General features: G+C 42.6%; 1 protein-coding gene across 2 annotated transcripts in view; it reads right to left on the bottom strand.

The window, feature by feature from the left end:
- wdr19 (WD repeat domain 19) overlaps window positions 1–14161 on the bottom strand; it is a 16282-nt gene extending 2121 nt beyond the window's left edge. The window contains exons 1-30 of one of the 2 annotated variants that reach the window (XM_076294211.1): window positions 14100–14161; window positions 13550–13641; window positions 13333–13398; window positions 12995–13120; window positions 12779–12894; window positions 12347–12462; window positions 12077–12157; window positions 10938–11050; window positions 10472–10645; window positions 10258–10328; window positions 9876–10048; window positions 9627–9741; window positions 9358–9464; window positions 8968–9075; window positions 8673–8822; window positions 6830–6977; window positions 6444–6651; window positions 5981–6140; window positions 5779–5889; window positions 4680–4789; window positions 3987–4044; window positions 3709–3849; window positions 3470–3552; window positions 3135–3218; window positions 2364–2510; window positions 2121–2245; window positions 1415–1524; window positions 957–1025; window positions 555–632; window positions 1–96 (exon numbers count right to left, since the gene is read on the bottom strand). The exon at window positions 1–96 is cut by the window's left edge and continues 1 nt beyond it. In XM_076294211.1, coding sequence (XP_076150326.1) covers window positions 1–96; window positions 555–632; window positions 957–1025; window positions 1415–1524; window positions 2121–2245; window positions 2364–2510; window positions 3135–3218; window positions 3470–3552; window positions 3709–3849; window positions 3987–4044; window positions 4680–4789; window positions 5779–5889; window positions 5981–6140; window positions 6444–6651; window positions 6830–6977; window positions 8673–8822; window positions 8968–9075; window positions 9358–9464; window positions 9627–9741; window positions 9876–10048; window positions 10258–10328; window positions 10472–10645; window positions 10938–11050; window positions 12077–12157; window positions 12347–12462; window positions 12779–12894; window positions 12995–13120; window positions 13333–13398; window positions 13550–13641; window positions 14100–14105 — 3342 coding nt within the window. In that variant the 5' untranslated portion in view covers window positions 14106–14161. The remainder of the gene's footprint in view (window positions 97–554; window positions 633–956; window positions 1026–1414; window positions 1525–2120; window positions 2246–2363; window positions 2511–3134; window positions 3219–3469; window positions 3553–3708; window positions 3850–3986; window positions 4045–4679; window positions 4790–5778; window positions 5890–5980; window positions 6141–6443; window positions 6652–6829; window positions 6978–8672; window positions 8823–8967; window positions 9076–9357; window positions 9465–9626; window positions 9742–9875; window positions 10049–10257; window positions 10329–10471; window positions 10646–10937; window positions 11051–12076; window positions 12158–12346; window positions 12463–12778; window positions 12895–12994; window positions 13121–13332; window positions 13399–13549; window positions 13642–14099) is intronic. The other variant, XM_076294212.1, reaches the window with a different exon arrangement.
- Window positions 14162–14349: the final 188 nt, after the last annotated feature.

Below are 14349 nucleotides of genomic sequence, written 5' to 3'. Positions count from 1 at the left end.
TGCAGACTGCTCCTCTCTGGCAATGATGATGGCGGTCCGTGCTGCTTCTCTGTACTGTTTAAGAGCCATGTAGAGCCGGAACAGATACTTGGCATCCTGAGAGGTGCGAGGAGCAGAAAAGTGAACACACACACACACACACACACACACACTTCTGAGTTCACAAGAGCAGTTCAGCTAGAGACTAGAATGAAGGCTGACACACACAGACATGCAAACACATTCAGCCAACAAGATGGTTTAGGATCAGTGAGGTGCCACGGCTCACGTCAGGGACAGGTGAAAGGGGCTGACACTAGTCTCATGCTTGTTTCCAGCTTTTCATCACTAGCACTTTCTTAAAACCACCACTAAGGGGCACTGCACAGTGTCTTACTCACTGAGAGAGTCTATGCACATCAAACGTGCATGAGGGGCAGAAGTGAAGATGAGAGACACTTTTCAGTAGAGTACACAGAGCAGAAAACACACACGATGAGTTGGAGTGACAACGCTTAGATACGTAGAGGTGCAGTTCTGCAGCACTGTGTTGTCTGTCCCATCGGCTCTCCTACCTTTGGCATGCCATCACTCTCTCCCATCAGATAATCTATCAGCTGATTGGTCAAAGCATCATCCTTAGCCTCTCCAACCTGGAAGACATAGCCATCATCTTCCATCACACATTATTAATCATTACTTGTCATCACAATGACTACAATGTTCATGAATGGCATCTAAAAAGGCCTATTCACACCAAAGATTCGCCACGAGATGAGCAGCAACATTCTATAAACCAGCAACTTGCTGCAACATTCTAAAACCTTGCAACTGCGACTAGACATGGTGAATGTTTCGCAACGGCCTGCAACGACGGGCAACATCTAATTTACACAGCTGCAACTCCTTTCTGCAACGGTTTTGTCTCGTTGTAAATCTTTGGTGTGAATTGGGCCTTAGAGAGACTTAATACTCACAGTCTCGATGGCCTTCTCTATGGCCAAGCTATCTTCAGTGTTTGGACACTTCAGGAAGTGTTTCAGGGCCTGACGAGGTGAGATGGAGAGAGAGGAGGAAGGAGAGAGGAGGAAGGAGAGAGGAGGAAGGAAAGAGAGGAGAAAGGAGAGAGGAGGAAGGAGAAAGGAGAGAGAGGAGGAAGGAGAGAGGAGGAAGGAGAGAGAGGAGAAAGGAGAGAGGAGGAAGGAGAGAGGAGCAACAGACAGAGGGTGTGTTACAAATCATAAACAGCCGTCGAAAGGCAAGCATTTGACATTTAGATTCGACCAGTTAAATAAACTTCATTACCAAGGGATGGTGTGTGTGTGTGTGTGTGTGTGTGTGTGTGTGTGTGTGTGTGTGTGTGTGTGTGTGTGTGTGTGTGTGTGTGTGTGTGTGTGTGTGTGTGTGAGCATGTGATTATGTCATCTTCTCTCACTCTGCTGAACTGGCCACATTTCTGGAAGAACTTCCCCGCCAGAAGGTGCTGCTTCTCCCCCTCGAAGTGCAGTGCGATGCTCTGGTAATCCTCCGCTGTGGCGTCGGGGCCTGATGGGCACAACAAAACACAGAAGAAGCCAGTTACGCAACCCACTTTAAATACATACAGCAACATAGGAAATCTCAACAAAAAAGCTCATTTCCAACTTGAGTGAGAGCAGAGAGACATGATGAAGTGAGACATGATGCAGTGAGACATGATGCAGTGAGAGACATGATGCAGAGAGACATGATGCATTGAGAGACATGATGCAGTGAGGGAGATGATGCAGTGAGACATGATGCAGTGAGAGACATGATGCAGAGAGACATGATGCAGTGAGAGAGATGATGAAGTGAGAGACATGATGCAGTGAGAGAGATGATGAAGTGAGAGACATGATGCAGTGAGACATGATGCAGTGAGAGAGATGATGAAGTGAGAGACATGATGCAGTGAGACATGATGCAGTGAGAGAGATGATGAAGTGAGAGACATGATGCAGTGAGGGAGATGATGAAGTGAGAGACATGATGCAGTGAGGGAGATGATGAAGTGAGAGACATGATGCAGTGAGGGAGATGATGAAGTGAGAGACATGATGCAATGAGGGAGATGATGCAGTGAGGGAGATGATGCATTGAGTGCAGAAGAGTTCTCTGACCGATGATGTCTGCATACACCTCCATCTGATCATGCTGCTGTGCCAGCTGAAAGGCCTCGTCGCTGCAGTGTGACAGCACCAAGAACTGAATGGCAGAACCATAGTCATTCAGACTCAGGAAGAACCTACAACAAACCACAACCATCAATCTCATTCAGTCACCCTGTGCCAAGTGGTGTATTTTGTATTGCCGATGGTCCTTTGGACACCAAAGCATAATTTGATTGAGGGTTTTGTTCGGACCTTGCCACCATCTTGGCTCCGTCGATGGACTGTGTTTCCCTGACGATGCGCACAGCCTCCTCAGGGTTGTTGAGATGCTCCAGTAAGATGCGGATCACGTTGTCCCAGTCCCGGGCACTCTCATAGGCCATCGCTGCCTCCTTAAATCTGACCACAGACCATCAGAACTTCACCTCACAGAACATCACAACTTCCATGGACAGGTTAGGTAGGTTCTTAATTATTCTCTCCATGTCGTCATATAACAATAACAAAAACAGCTAAAACCAACATTCATCCACACAAGTACAGTGGGTAGGTAATGTGATCTACAGTACAGGCCAAAAGTTTGGACACACCTTCTCATTCAATGCGTTTCCTTTATTTTCATGACTATTTACATTGTAGATTCATCAAAACTATTAATGAACACGTGGAATTATGTACTTAACAAAAAAGTGTGAAATAACTGAAAACATGTCTTATATTCTAGTTTATTCAAAGTAGATTTTTACCTTATTCAGCAAGCCATAACTTGACAAATATTAATCTGTGGGCCAAATAACTTTGCATTCATGCATAGTTTTGATGCTTTCAGTGAGAATCTACAATGTAAATAGTCATGAAAATAAAGAACACATTGAAATGAGAAGGTGTGTCCAAACTTTTGGCCTGTACTGTATGTATGATCATCACAGATTCACAGGAGTCTACAATGGCAACAATGTATACCAGAGACCACAGTATGTGTGTACTCTGTCAATATTGCGACTGCTGTTTAGTGACACTTACTTGCCATCAGCCTCCTTGGCTTTTGCATACTGCAGATGGATTTTGGGAGATGACACCTGAGGTAAGAGCTCACCCACCTTCGACCTGAAGACATACACACTTTCACTTTGTAGCTACATAAGAGGCCTCCGTGGTTGTGACAGAGATAAGTTAAGGGCATCTGACAAAGCACACAAACGTCCTGACGAAACAAAATAGTGGGGCAGCAGGCTAGTGATAATTGCGCATTTGTCCAGCATGCTCAACTGTGAATGTACACTTCAATTTGAGAAGCGTGGCAGAGAACTAGGAAGAGTGGAACATGAGAGGCATGTGTGAGTGTGACCAATTCTTACCAGTTCTTGCAGCGGATATAGACTGATGCAGCTTTATCGTAATACTGGCCTTTCTCATACAGCTGGGCTGCCTCTGAGTATTGCTACAACACACAAAGACATTAACATGGTTAACCTACGGAAGGCCTCAGACAGGGACACGACACAGTGCCCTGTGTGTAAGATGGGAATAAGCACAGATGTGAGGCTGACGGAGCCGAGGGGCAGACAGTGGACTTGAGGCCCTCTTGCATGTCCACCTTCATGCTCTCCAGGATGGCCCCACAGTCCTTCTTCAGCGCTCGGCTCGGGTGCCTGATGGCAAGGTTTGCACCACGCCGGATATCTCCCATGCGGATGGACATCCGTGCCACTCCGGCCTGACACGCCTCATCATGCTCCTGGTACAGGGGAAAGGTCAAGCACACCTCAGTTTGTCGCCGTAAATGTAGGAAAGCATTTACATTTACTCAAAACAAATGGAAACAGACAATGATGGCAATGTTGTACTACTTTCTGTGTGCTACTACATACGGACCTTATTCTCTTGGGTCATTCCCTTTTCAAAGTGGGACAGTGCATTCACATAGTCTCCACTGCCAGGGGACAGAACACAAAATACAACATCACTGCATGTCTCATTAATAGCAGATCACCTAATACAATAATTGTGTGATCAAAACATAATACTTCATGACTTCATTCATCATGGCATTGCGTTAGAGGCAGATATCGCAATGGCTGTGGTTTGGTCAGAGGCTGAATGCCGCAGGTAATTGCAGCAACCAAACTGCTGTATAAAAGTAAAAATAGCTAGAGCAAGCCTGTAAACTCACACACCTATATTAAAAAATAACATACCATATGACTTTAAACTCACACACCTATATTGAAAAATGACATACCATATGACTTTAAACTCACACACCTATATTGAAAGATAACATACCATATGACTTTAAACTCACACACCTATATTGAAAATGACATACCATATGACTTTAAACTCACACACCTATATTGAAAAATGACATACCATATGACTTTAAACTCACACACCTATATTGAAAAAAGACATACCATATGACTTTAAACTCACACACCTATATTGAAAAAAGACATACCATATGACTTTAAACTCACACACCTATATTGAAAAAAGATATATCATATGACTTTAAACTCACACACCTATATTGTTCTTCCACAGTGACAGGTGAGTGTTACTCACATGAACTCCAGTTGGATGGCGTACTCTTTAGAGATAAACGGCATTTCGTTTGGAGATAGCCTGTTAGCCAGCTGCAGCGCACTATCCCAGTGCTGCAGGTCTCTTCTCATCTACACACACACACACACACACACACACACACACACATTATTAAAGAATGAATGAATATTGTATATGTGGAGATATGATGTCTGGTGTATTTGGTGCATAGTGGCTGTATATGAATGTATATTGTATATGTGGAGATATGATGTGTGGTGTATTTGGTGCATGGTGGCTGTATATGAATGTATATTGTATATGTGGAGATATGATGTGTGGTGTATTTGGTGCATGGTGGCTGTATATGACTATTGTTTATGTGGAGATATGTGTGGTGTAATTGGTGCATGGTGGCTGTATATGACTATTGTATATGTGGAGATATGTGTGGTGTAATTGGTGCATGGTGGCTGTATATGATTATTGTATATGTGGAGATATGATGTGTGGTGTAATTGGTGCATGGTGGCTGTATATGACTATTGTATATGTGGAGATATGTGTGGTGTAATTAGTGCATGGTGGCTGTATATGACTATTGTATATGTGGAGATATGATGTGTGGTGTATTTGGTGCATGGTGGCTGTATATGATTATTGTATATGTGGAGATATGATGTGTGGTGTAATTGGTGCATGGTGGCTGTATATGACTATTGTATATGTGGAGATATGATGTGTGGTGTAATTGGTGCATGGTGGCTGTATATGACTATTGTATATGTGGAGATATGTGTGGTGTAATTGGTGCATGGTGGCTGTATATGACTATTGTATATGTGGAGATATGATGTGTGGTGTAATTGGTGCATGGTGGCTGTATATGACTATTGTATATGTGGAGATATGTGTGGTGTAATTGGTGCATGATTATTGTATATGTGGAGATATGATGTGCGGTGTAATTGGTGCATGGTGGCTGTATATGATTATTGTATATGTGGAGATATGATGTGTGGTGTAATTGGTGCATGGTGGCTGTATATGATTATTGTATATGTGGAGATATGATGTGTGGTGTAATTGGTGCATGGTGGCTGTATATGTCCATGGGTACCTCCAGAGCAGCCCCAGGGCAGGAGGAGGCCAGGTAGAGGTCCTGGGCCTGGTTGTAGTCGTTAGTGAACATGGCCAGATGGCCAGCCAGCAGATTCTGATCCTCTATACCCTGCCAGTTAGAATGGCCCAGAACACAGAGATCACTACATGCTTCTATGTTAAAGTCAACATGAAGGGAGAGACACAAAGGACCTTCTGACCTTGATATCTTCCAGGGACATGACCATGCCTACATTCCCCATCATGCGATACACTTGCACTGCCAGCTCCACCTCTATGTGATGCAGACACGTCCGCCCCATCTCAGCCCACGTCTCTGAGCAGTTAAGAAGCTTACACATCTCCCATGCCTCCAGGAACCTAACACACGCCGCAGGAAGACACACGCTTATATGACATACAGTGGATGTCAGTTTGTGTGTGTTTTGTGGACAGAGTGATTTGCTAGGATGCTTATTCCTACCTCTTGAGCATCAGGATGTCTGTTTATGTGTGTTTTGTGGACAGAATGATCTGCTAGGATGCTTAATCATACTGCCTGTTTATGTATGTTTTGTGGACAGAATTATCTGCTAGGATGCTTATTCCTACCTCTTGAGCATCAGGATGCCTGTTTATGTGTGTTTTGTGGACAGAGTGATCTGCTAGGATGCTTAATCATACCTCTTGAGCATCAGGGCCTTTTGGAGCATCTGTGTGAGCTGCTCTCTCGAGGCCTCAGAGAATCGGGCTCTGACAAAACTGTGTGTGCTCAGGTACACACTGTTGGTCTTGCCACTCTGTGTCTGACATATTAACTCCCCATTGTGGAGTAGCAAGGGCTTATGGGAAAATGGAAGTTTGGTGCCACCCACAAGGATGACTCTGGAGCCTAGACAGGCAGAAGGAGACGGAAATTAATTTAGCATTTTAAGCATTTTCTGTATCTGATGTTGAGCTTGTAGTGTGTGTCTTGCAGTGTGTGTGTGTGTGTGTGTGTGTGTGTGTGTGTGTGTGTGTGTGTGTGTGTGTGTGTGAATGCACATGTTTATGTTTGTGTAGCGCTCTACCCTGAATGGTGTCTTTGTGGAAGGCATAGGTATAAACTTTGTCGTCATCATAGGCCACAAAGACCCCCTTATCCCCTGGCCAGGTTTCCCAAATAGCACCATTGATGGTTGGAGAAAAGTTAGGGATCTCACACACTGCATCATTCACCTGAACAATGAGAAACAAGCAAAGAGAGAAGATCAAAAGCTAAGTAAAATCTCAGACAATTCACTATTTATTGTTATTTAATGTTTAGTAACCCTTTGGGGCCTCAGCTACTTTTAGTGTAATTTTACTACTGTTACTTTTAAGCTCTTTTGCCATCTATATATGCTATACATTTTTCTGGACAGTCTAGGCTACCCATATCTGGGAATGCACGGTGCTATAATTCTTCCACATTTCTTATATCAGCCTTTTTAACAAGGAAAAATAACTTGCATATCATGAATTATTTTTCATGGTATTGCATACTGTATATGTCAAAGCATGCCAATACAAATATCTTTTCAAATTTGTGTAGTTGGGATTGTCAGGAACCTGGCAATATAAACATCATGATGTGGGATACTCTATGGATGAACAATTTACAAAAATATATGTACTGGCATGAATATTGTAATTATTATGAATCGTTTTATTTACTGAAATCTTGTCACAGAACCATTTGGATGAAGAATGTGCCATAAACTCCTCTGCATTTGCGACCTGAAGTGACCTGTGCCTGCATATGTGCAGATGTCATGTAGCCCAAGGCACAGTTGACCTGTGCTTGCATATGTGCAGATGTCATGTAGCCCAAGGCACAGTTGACCTGTGCCTGCATATGTGCAGATGTCATGTAGCCCAAGGCACAGTTTATCTGTGCATGCTGTGACCAACTTTTGATTCTTTGATATGGAAAGCAAATTCATTATTTTGCAGTGCTATTGAGAATTCCAGCCCAAAGTTGGAGAAAATGCAGAAATCCCGGATTACTCGAGAACGGCTAATTGTACAGAGAGGAATGCTTATTGCCTTATATTCGGTAAAGTCTGCTATTTATTTTGATATATGGTTGTTGTACAGAGAGGAATGCTTATTGCCTTATATACTGAATATAAAGGTCTGCTATTTATTTTGATATATGGTTGTCTTGTGGTGAGTGAAGAATTTGAGATATTCCACCGAGAAAAATGGGTGTGGAGATGGATACAGAGCTTTATGCCGAATGCAAATATGATTAAATTTTCTCACTAACCACTTATCACAGGAACTAGCAGCATCTGAAAGCTGCACAGGTTGCGTAGTTTCACGTGATATGCATGTGATCTCATCCAATATCATCCAATTTAATCATGTACATTTTTCTAATGCAACCCATTTGCAACTTTGGAGCTAGGTACGGAAAATGTATAGGTTACATCTTTGTTGAGATGTTAAATGTTTCAGCAGACATTCTCGCAAATTATCGGATGGAAATCTGGGCTTTCTTAGTGGGCTACTACCATTGCTTCTAGATGACTCCGCTTCAGCCCTCTCTGCTGCTGCTACCACAGCTTCTAGCATTCGAATGTTCCCTGGCAAAAAAGACTACGTTGCCACACCCATATCCAAAATCCACATCTCCATGCGATTTATCGCCTCTGGAGAAAGTTTAAGTTGAAGGCAACCAACCCGGGAGGAATAGGTCATTTCTGCCAGCTATTTTCCCCGTCAAACAATGGCTTATCATGTTGATTTCTTTAACCGACTTTAGTGGTAATACTGGCATTGCAGACTCTTCTTAGTACATATGATGTGACACAGCTCCACTGAAAATAGTGGCTTTAGCCCTCTTGGATACAATGTTTGTGAGTGTGCATATGCACACTTGGGTGTTACCGGGCTGAAAAGGAATCCATCGCTCTTGTCATCTATGAAGATGAGACGTGTCCCACTGGGGTCGGGGAAAACCTTCCTCACACCCACCGGGTGGCGATACTCATTAATGTTCTGCCAGTCCTCAATGAAAAAGCACTGGATCAAGCCCGTCTATGAGCGGGAGAGAGACAGAGAGAGGGAGAGTATTAGCAGCCAAACGGCTAAAACTAGTCAGAAGAGATTATTACAAGCAATTTACAAGCAAATGATAGGTAGGCCATTAGCAGAGTTGCTATTGACCACACGATTGACTTACATCAGTGCCTAAGAACAGGAAGTCAGCAGTAAGTGCGTGGCTCATGATGCGATATTTATCACCAGAGAACAATTTTGTCTGCCTCTCCTCCTGCTCCTCACCCTCAATCTGATGAACATACGTAAAGACACAAAGCAAAATTACAATTAACATTAAACATGTCACATATGATGGCCCTCACAAATTGAAAATGTGCCAAACTAAGAACCATCAGTTTCTGCTTGATGAGCAGTAAGCTCTGCAAAGACTTCATATCATGCATCCCTTTCAATAAAAATGCTGTGTTGTCTGAGGTCCTAAAATACACATGCACACCCATACATGCGTGCACATCCATCCACCCACCCACACACACACATCCACGCAGATACACACACACACACTACCTACCATGTGTAACTGCACTTTCCCCTCAAACAGTGCAGCTGCGTAGTCAGCATTCAGACACATGCTCACCACCGTGCCCAAATACTCAGTGTCCTTCAGCCTTTCTACTGCTAAACACATGCAACAAAAACATGCAAATTAAACGGGGGACATGAAGCCATTTCAAGGACATGAAATATAAGACATTAAAAGAAACAATTAAGATAGTACTGATAAGTTAAACAAGTCATTTGAAGAAGCAAAAATGGTTGTTCAATTTCTCTTTCACACACCATTTTCTCCTACAGCGTAAAACCATGCCCGATTATTCATCCCCACAGCAACATGGTATGGCCCTACAGCAATGAAATTAGGCTCCACGTCCACTGCTACAGCTAATGGTCCTTCCTTTTGAAAAAAGGCACGAGACACAATCAAGAGTAAGTATTATGAAAGATATCACAGAAATGGTGGCTCAGAAGTGACTCATATAAACGTTATGTTTCCACAATGTGTTTATGTGTTGGTGTGCGTTTGCATACCATCTCCACGGGGTTAGCGACCGTGACCTCCAATAGTGACGTGAGGTACGCCATCCGTGTGCCCGAGCTGCTGCCGAGGATTGGCAGTCGTGTGAGAAACACGTGCAGAGAGCCACGCTGGGTGGACACTGCCAACAGCTGTCCATCATCTGTCCATGACAGCTGGTCCAGACCTGACAAACGCAACAGTGCGCACACACTCTTTGATCCAGCTACTAGTCAGCGTATGATGTGTGTGATGAGTGTGTGTGTGTTGTACTTTATGGACTCTATACCCAACCAAATGACAAAAATACATGAACATAATTCATAGAGCATGTGTAAGTGTGCTGACAAAACCTTTGGTTTCTTCACAGAGCATGTGTAAGTGTGCTGACTAAACCTTTGGTTTCTTCATCCAGGTTGATGATGGCATACATCTCCTTGAGTTCTGTGAGGTCATGGATCTTTATACTGGCGGGGGAAAAAAACAAAGTTTCTAAAGCACTTTCTGCCCAAATACAAATGAGGATGTCAAAGCTGATCTATTTCTGTCCAGTTCATATGGATATATGCATATCCTCTCCTGGCCCCTGGAGCCCCTAGGTCAGACATACCAGCTGTCTCCACAGGAGGCCGCCTTGCTGAGAGACTGGGAGATGGCGATGCTGGTCAGACTGTCCTTGTGGTTGTGAGCTTGAAAGAGCTCCTGGCCAATCTCACGGATGTGAGTGGAGATGACCACAAAATAACCCTGAGAGAATCCTATCATTATATATCCATCCCCATACCTGACCAGAAAGAGACAGAAAGAGAGATAGAGAGAGAGTATAGAGAGAAAAAGAAAGGTTAAATAATGAGAGAAATAGAATATGAGAGAATATAATAGAAAATTGAACATCTAGCTACTGTGTAGCTTGAAATGAACTCATTACTATAACACAACAACTGATACTTCCTTTTGAGTACAACATTCATCCTGTATAATAACTCCTTGCTATGCACCTTAAATGCCTCTCAAATGAATGTAGGCAGACAGCAGCAGTCTAAAGGCCTAATGTGAGAATAGCAGTGAGGCTATACCAGCGGTAGGAGACTATGGAGCCGTAGCGCTGCTGGAAGGCCAACTCAATGGGGTTATCAGGGTCATTCAGGTTGAATAGGAAAAGAGTCTTCTTCCCCACAGCAACGCTCACCTACATCACATAGGACAAAAAATTAGCCATTAGCAAACAGGGCTTCCCAAAGCTCCAGGAGCCAGGATTCACAGACATGGCCACCAGCTACCCTGTACACTAATCCTATCCTGCGTCTCCTTTCATTTCCATCTCCTCTTCTCCTCCCCTTCTCCTCCTCTTCTCCTCCTCTTCTCCTCCCCTTCTCCCCTTCTCCTCCCCTTCTCCCCCCCATCTGCTTCTCTTCTCCTCCCCTTCTGCTCCCCTGAATAAATACATTTTATCATAAAATGTTTCTTCATTATAATAGAAAAAATATTTTTGAGTTTTGTTCAAAGCAGTCCACGTGGCTTAATGATAATGCTTTCTGAAATAGGACAGCAAGCCATGTAAAGACCCTCTCCACCCTCTCCATGTTTGAGTACTGACTGCCTACTACTGCTTTACTACTGTTTTACTACTGTTTTACTAATGTCCACAGCCTAATGTTTTTACTAGTTTTACTGCTCCACTGTTTTTTTAATGCTATATTAGCACACATGACCAATGGCTTCTGCTACAATACTGAATGGCTGTAACCCTATTACCTCAACCTGTTCTTGCACTGACATAGTTTTTTATATTACCTTGTCTACATTATACTTTACTCTCATATTTGTCCATATTATTTATGCTGGTCTCTAGACCTTATTCTTGCACTGTTGCACTACTGTTGGAATACTTTCTGCACCTTCACCATGACAATCACTCTCTTGAGCACCTTACCATGCACACATAACTACAGGACTACTGTTGGACTACTTTTTGCACCTTCACCATGACACTCACTCTCTTGAGCACCTCACCATGCACACAGAACTACAGCCCAGTCTCGGCCCTGTCACTGCCTGGGCAATGTTCTATGTTCTACTTGTATACATGCTGTTTTGCCAATATGAATGACCAGTTTTGCCTTTATTTCTTCAGAACATAAATTCTTCATTGGTCATTGGTTCAGATTATTGTCAACAGACCTTTCAATTTACACACTCACTCTCACTGACTTACTGTGCTCTCTCCTGGTGAAGATCTCTCATCTGTCTTCATCACAGAGAACTGAATATCTGCAGGATCTGACCGTACTGATGTCTGAGAGAGTGTGAATGTGAGAGAGATAAGAGCAAGAGCAAGGACACATGCGTTTTTCATTCATGTACTAACATACTTTTATAGAAGAAAATTCAGCAGGTTGTTATGTGTCAAGGTGCTTTACAAAACCAAAACGAGCAAGGTTTGTGACATTGATAAGGAAGAGCAAATGGTGACACACGTACAGACCTGTCGAATGGTGTCCCCTTCATGGTTGCTGATTGTTACACTGCGATCTTCACTGCCCAGGGCCAATAGATTCTGAGAGCTCCAGCAACCGCAGGTGATGCGTTTTGTGTGCTTACCTAAACATAGGCAATGACAAATTCATTTCCCTTAATTCCCTTAAGTGATGTGGTTACAATATAATGTTGCCCAGATAACATAATCTGCCTATCACATTTGAATGTTGGCTTAAAACATTCAACATTAGCGTAACAACTTATGTACATTTTACATCATGTAGGGACAGTATGCTACAAACAGAGGTGACCTAAGTCAGAGCACAGCACAAAAGCATCAATCTACCACAAAATAGTAATATTTTGTTTATTTATCATATTAAAGTAATGTTTTTCAGACATCATCCTCAACATGACATATGTTGTGTTAATACTTTACCAAGAACTGGTATCTTTCGGGAGGTCTGCTGGTTGTAGATGAGCAGGTTCCCTTTGGCTGTTCCCACAGCAAGTAGAGGCCCAGTCTTAGACCACAGCAGAAAAGACATCTGATCCCTGTGTGTCAAAAAATATGAATGAAAAAAGACCACTCAAGTCACAATCCTCTACATAACACAGAAACATCCTCACATAGTTTTGACAAATATGTACCTACCTCATGCCGCTGTCTAACTGTGACGTTTTGTTGACATTTGCATCCCATAGATGGATGGCACTTGACTTCTCTGCTATTATTGCCAGGGTGTCCCCATCTTTATCCCAATCCATTCCTATGCACCTTCTAATGAAGATGAGAAAGGCCAACACAGATAGAAGCCTGTCAAATTATATTAAGCCTGGTGCACTATGGTGCACTCATGACTTATATGCTTAACATGGGCTTGACTTCTGTTCTTGCAGTGTTAGTAACAAACATATAAAATATCAGAAATACACTGCAGTAAACAACTAAATCAAGGAACAGTTTAAGTGGGGTTTCCACTGTATACGCACCCTGGTAGATTAAATTCATTCATTCTTTGCCCATGCCGATCGAAGATCTTTACGGTGTTGTCGAAACTAAAAAACAAAAGAAAACAAAACAGCTGTTTAATACTATCTAAATCTCCTGACAACCACAACAGATCATTCTGTAATTAAAGTAGAAAGTGTTTTCATTAAATTATATATTTAGCATCCACCATGTAGAAAACAAATGTGTGTTACTTACCCAGCAACGGCAAGATAATTCCCCAAAGTTTTCTGCCATTTGTAATGCAGGCAGGACCCCTGCCAATTTTTCTCTGCGATTGTGAATACGCGCTGTGGCATAAATGCACTTGATCATTAGGGTTATTGAGGTTTCCAACTAAATATTTTGCAATAGCTAACGTATGTCTAATGGTAACGTACTGGTTAGCGCAACCTAAAATGCAATTATATCGTCTGTTGCTGCTGCGCATGTAAGTAGTGTAACTCAACGTTAACTTTAGCTAAGTAAAGACACATCACACACGTAACATTACTTTGAATTCTGATCCAACATTAAAGTCACATAAAGTTAAGTGCCCCCTTTTACCGTCTAGCAGCTATGCGTTTAACTTATTGATTAGGATAGCTAACGTTAAATGTAGCCATGAAGCTAATGTTAACCAACAAACTAAGAATGAGCTTCACCACCCACACAAATAATTCCGCGACGTATACACCAAAGCATAACGTGTTTAATATACTGCGATCAGAAAAGATGTTGTGGCGGGAACAAAAACAGAATTACATACCTTCATACTTTTCGTTTAAAGGCTAAACTGCTGTACAAGACTTGTGTACATTTCCCAGGATTCGTCAGTCTAAGCGTCGGCGTCACCCATAGCGACCTCAGAGCCAATCAATGAAGAGCGGCACAAATAGTCCTCTTTGATGACCATAGACTGACATATATCTGTTTGATGACAGCAGAAATGATGTAACGTTATCATCTTTCTGCTACATCTTTGCTCATGCGTTGAACTTGCGAATTATTTTATAAGT

The sequence above is a fragment of the Alosa pseudoharengus genome, unplaced genomic scaffold (assembly GCF_046254945.1).
Source record: "Alosa pseudoharengus isolate Yale_2024_CS ecotype anadromous, Long Island Sound unplaced genomic scaffold, YU_APseudo_1.1 YU_APseudo_1.1_scf_2, whole genome shotgun sequence".
Taxonomy (NCBI): domain Eukaryota; kingdom Metazoa; phylum Chordata; class Actinopteri; order Clupeiformes; family Clupeidae; genus Alosa; species Alosa pseudoharengus.
Note: the sequence above shows the minus strand (reverse complement) of the source record. Positions and strands in the feature narration are given on the sequence as shown.